At 53.2% G+C, this 2,202-nt stretch overlaps 1 protein-coding gene across 6 annotated transcripts in view; it reads right to left on the reverse strand.

Annotated features, from left to right (window-relative positions):
- Positions 1-1,950, reverse strand: part of Tnip1 (TNFAIP3 interacting protein 1) — a 52,407-nt gene extending 50,457 nt beyond the window's left edge. For 4 of the 6 annotated variants that reach the window (XM_027427474.1, XM_027427473.1, XM_027427472.1 and 1 more), the window contains exon 1: positions 1,828-1,940. Coding sequence is in view for 1 of the 6 variants with exons in the window: in XM_027427475.2 (XP_027283276.1) it covers positions 1,828-1,876 (49 nt within the window). In the remaining 5 variants the exon portion in view is untranslated. Of the gene's footprint in view, positions 1-1,827 lie in introns of all 6 variants that reach the window. The other 2 variants (XM_027427475.2, XM_027427471.2) reach the window with 2 other exon arrangements.
- Positions 1,951-2,202: the final 252 nt, after the last annotated feature.

Raw genomic sequence — 2,202 nt, forward strand, 5'->3', positions numbered from 1 at the left:
TGTGTGTGTACCTGTGCATGCACACATTCCACAGCACATGTGTGGAGGTCAGAGGACAGTTTGTAGTTCTTTCTCTCCTACTATGTGAGTTTCAGGAATTAAACTCAGGTTGTCAAACTTAACAGCAAGCACTCTACCCACTAAACCATCTTTCTAGCCCTCATTCATCATCTCAAGGCGAATAAAACTATTTACATTGATAACTTGCCCTGTTCCCAGGATGCCTGCCACACAGTAATTAAGGTGTGGGTTCTGAAGTTTGGGCTTTGATTCCAGCCCTGCCACTCATGGTCTGCAGCCCAGTTTCCTAAGCAAGGCTATGAAGACAGTGTCAGTTTGTGGCACACACAGAGAAGTGGCCCTAGTGATAGGAAGCATGGTGATTATGGTGTGGGACAGCAGGGAGAGCAGGCCTTCCTTTCCTGAAGGGGATCCCAGGCTCACAGCTGGGGATCTCTTTGCCTGGATCTCACTGAGAACTCTCTGAGGAGGTGGCCTCTGGCCATGGCTGCTGGCTTTTTCTCCAGCCTCTTTCCCTTCTCTTTCTCCTTCCCAGCTCTTTCCCCTGTGTCCTTAACCTGTCTGTTATTCTCTGGTTTCTAGGGCACCATTAGAAGAGAAGAAAGGACAGTGACACCAGGGAAATTCCCAGCTCGTCACATACTGGCCCTGCCAGGCCCCTCCCACAGTCTTTAGAAGTCCTGGGTCTCTCCTCCAGCCTCTCTCCCTCTGGCCCTAACTTCAGGTCAGCGTATCAAACTGGCTTTGGACTGGGATCCCAGCTTTCTCCTTGTCATCTTCCTGGAAGTGGGAAGAACTCAGCCTCTAGTGGAGACAGACCCACAGGACCAGAACATTTCCCAATCCTGGGAAGCCCTACCAGGCCCTGAGAGCATTTCTCTCAATCTACCTCCACCTTCTCATGTTTTCTAGGACCTCTCCACATTCCTCCCTCATTCTGCAGCCCAGATGCCACTGTCAAATGTCTGACACAGCCTCTGACCCTTACCCTCCTTAGCCAGGGACTTCCCTAGGCTGGGCCTCTGACCAGTTTTGGAAAAACGGGACTGTTTGTGATCAAAGAAGTCAGCCACCACCATCTGCCAGCCCTTGGCCCACTCCCAGGGCCTCGAGTTCTCGGTGAAAGGTTCACCCTCAGAAGGAGCCAGAGGGCCTGAGAGCAAAGACGTCTGGAGACAGGAGAGGGGTCCCTCTACTCCAATGTCAAGGAGGGGCTCAATCACTGTTGTGTCCCCCAGGGAGCCAGATGGGCTCCACCTGCCCTCCTTGGTTAGGTTTAGACTTCCAAATTGCCCAGCTCATCCCACACCCTCAAAATTCACATTCTAACAGAGACACCCTGACCATCCACAAACACTCCCAAGGGCCAACATGTTCCTGCTTCTGTGAGCCTGACACAGATGCAAAAGCATCCTCTCACACACAGAAAACATACACGAGAGAAAATAAGTCATGCCCCTGCATCCCAGAGAGAGAAGCAGTACAGAAATAAATCGTTCTTTTCTGCCCTTTGGAAAAGTTAGTGGCATTTGGAAAGAAGATTGGTTGAGGAGGTAGAACAAGCATAACTAACCAGAGACAGAGTCAGAGGGCAAAGGAGGCTGAGCAAAGAGCAGAAGCCCAGAATTCAAGACCCTAGGTGGGCCCACCAAAGTAGGCTGGGGCGCAAAGGATCCCAGCTAGCAGAGAAGGGGAGGCCAGGCAGCTATTGACACACAGCTGGGAAGGTCTGGTGGCCTCTGCATCGTCATGTGATAAGTCCTGTCACCTCTGCTGTCACACCTACCCCTAGCCCAGGTCACTCACCTGAGGAATTGAGAGGCAATCTGAGAATGTGCACAGTGTGTTTGGCCATGCGTCCCTGTGTCCCTGTGAAGGCTGTCGGGCTTTCTGAGCTTCTGCAGGAAGGAGGGTTGGGCGGAGCTGACTCTGAGGCAGGAGGGGAATTCCCCCATGATGGAGAAGCCAGCCACCAGGCAGCCCCACAAGGCCCAGCTGAGGCCCCATCCCGCCCTCTGGCAGAGCAGAGGACCCTTTGCCAGCCTCCACCTGTTGCTCCCCAGGCTGCCTGTCACTTGATGTAGATTCCAGGAAGGGGAGGGGGCTCTGGAGAAGAGCTGAGAGTCTGGTGGTTCCTGAGCTGGGCCAGGAATAAGGCAAGAGCAGGTATGAGGGCCACCT

Source organism: Cricetulus griseus, chromosome 7 (assembly GCF_003668045.3).
Source record: "Cricetulus griseus strain 17A/GY chromosome 7, alternate assembly CriGri-PICRH-1.0, whole genome shotgun sequence".
NCBI classification, from domain to species: domain Eukaryota; kingdom Metazoa; phylum Chordata; class Mammalia; order Rodentia; family Cricetidae; genus Cricetulus; species Cricetulus griseus.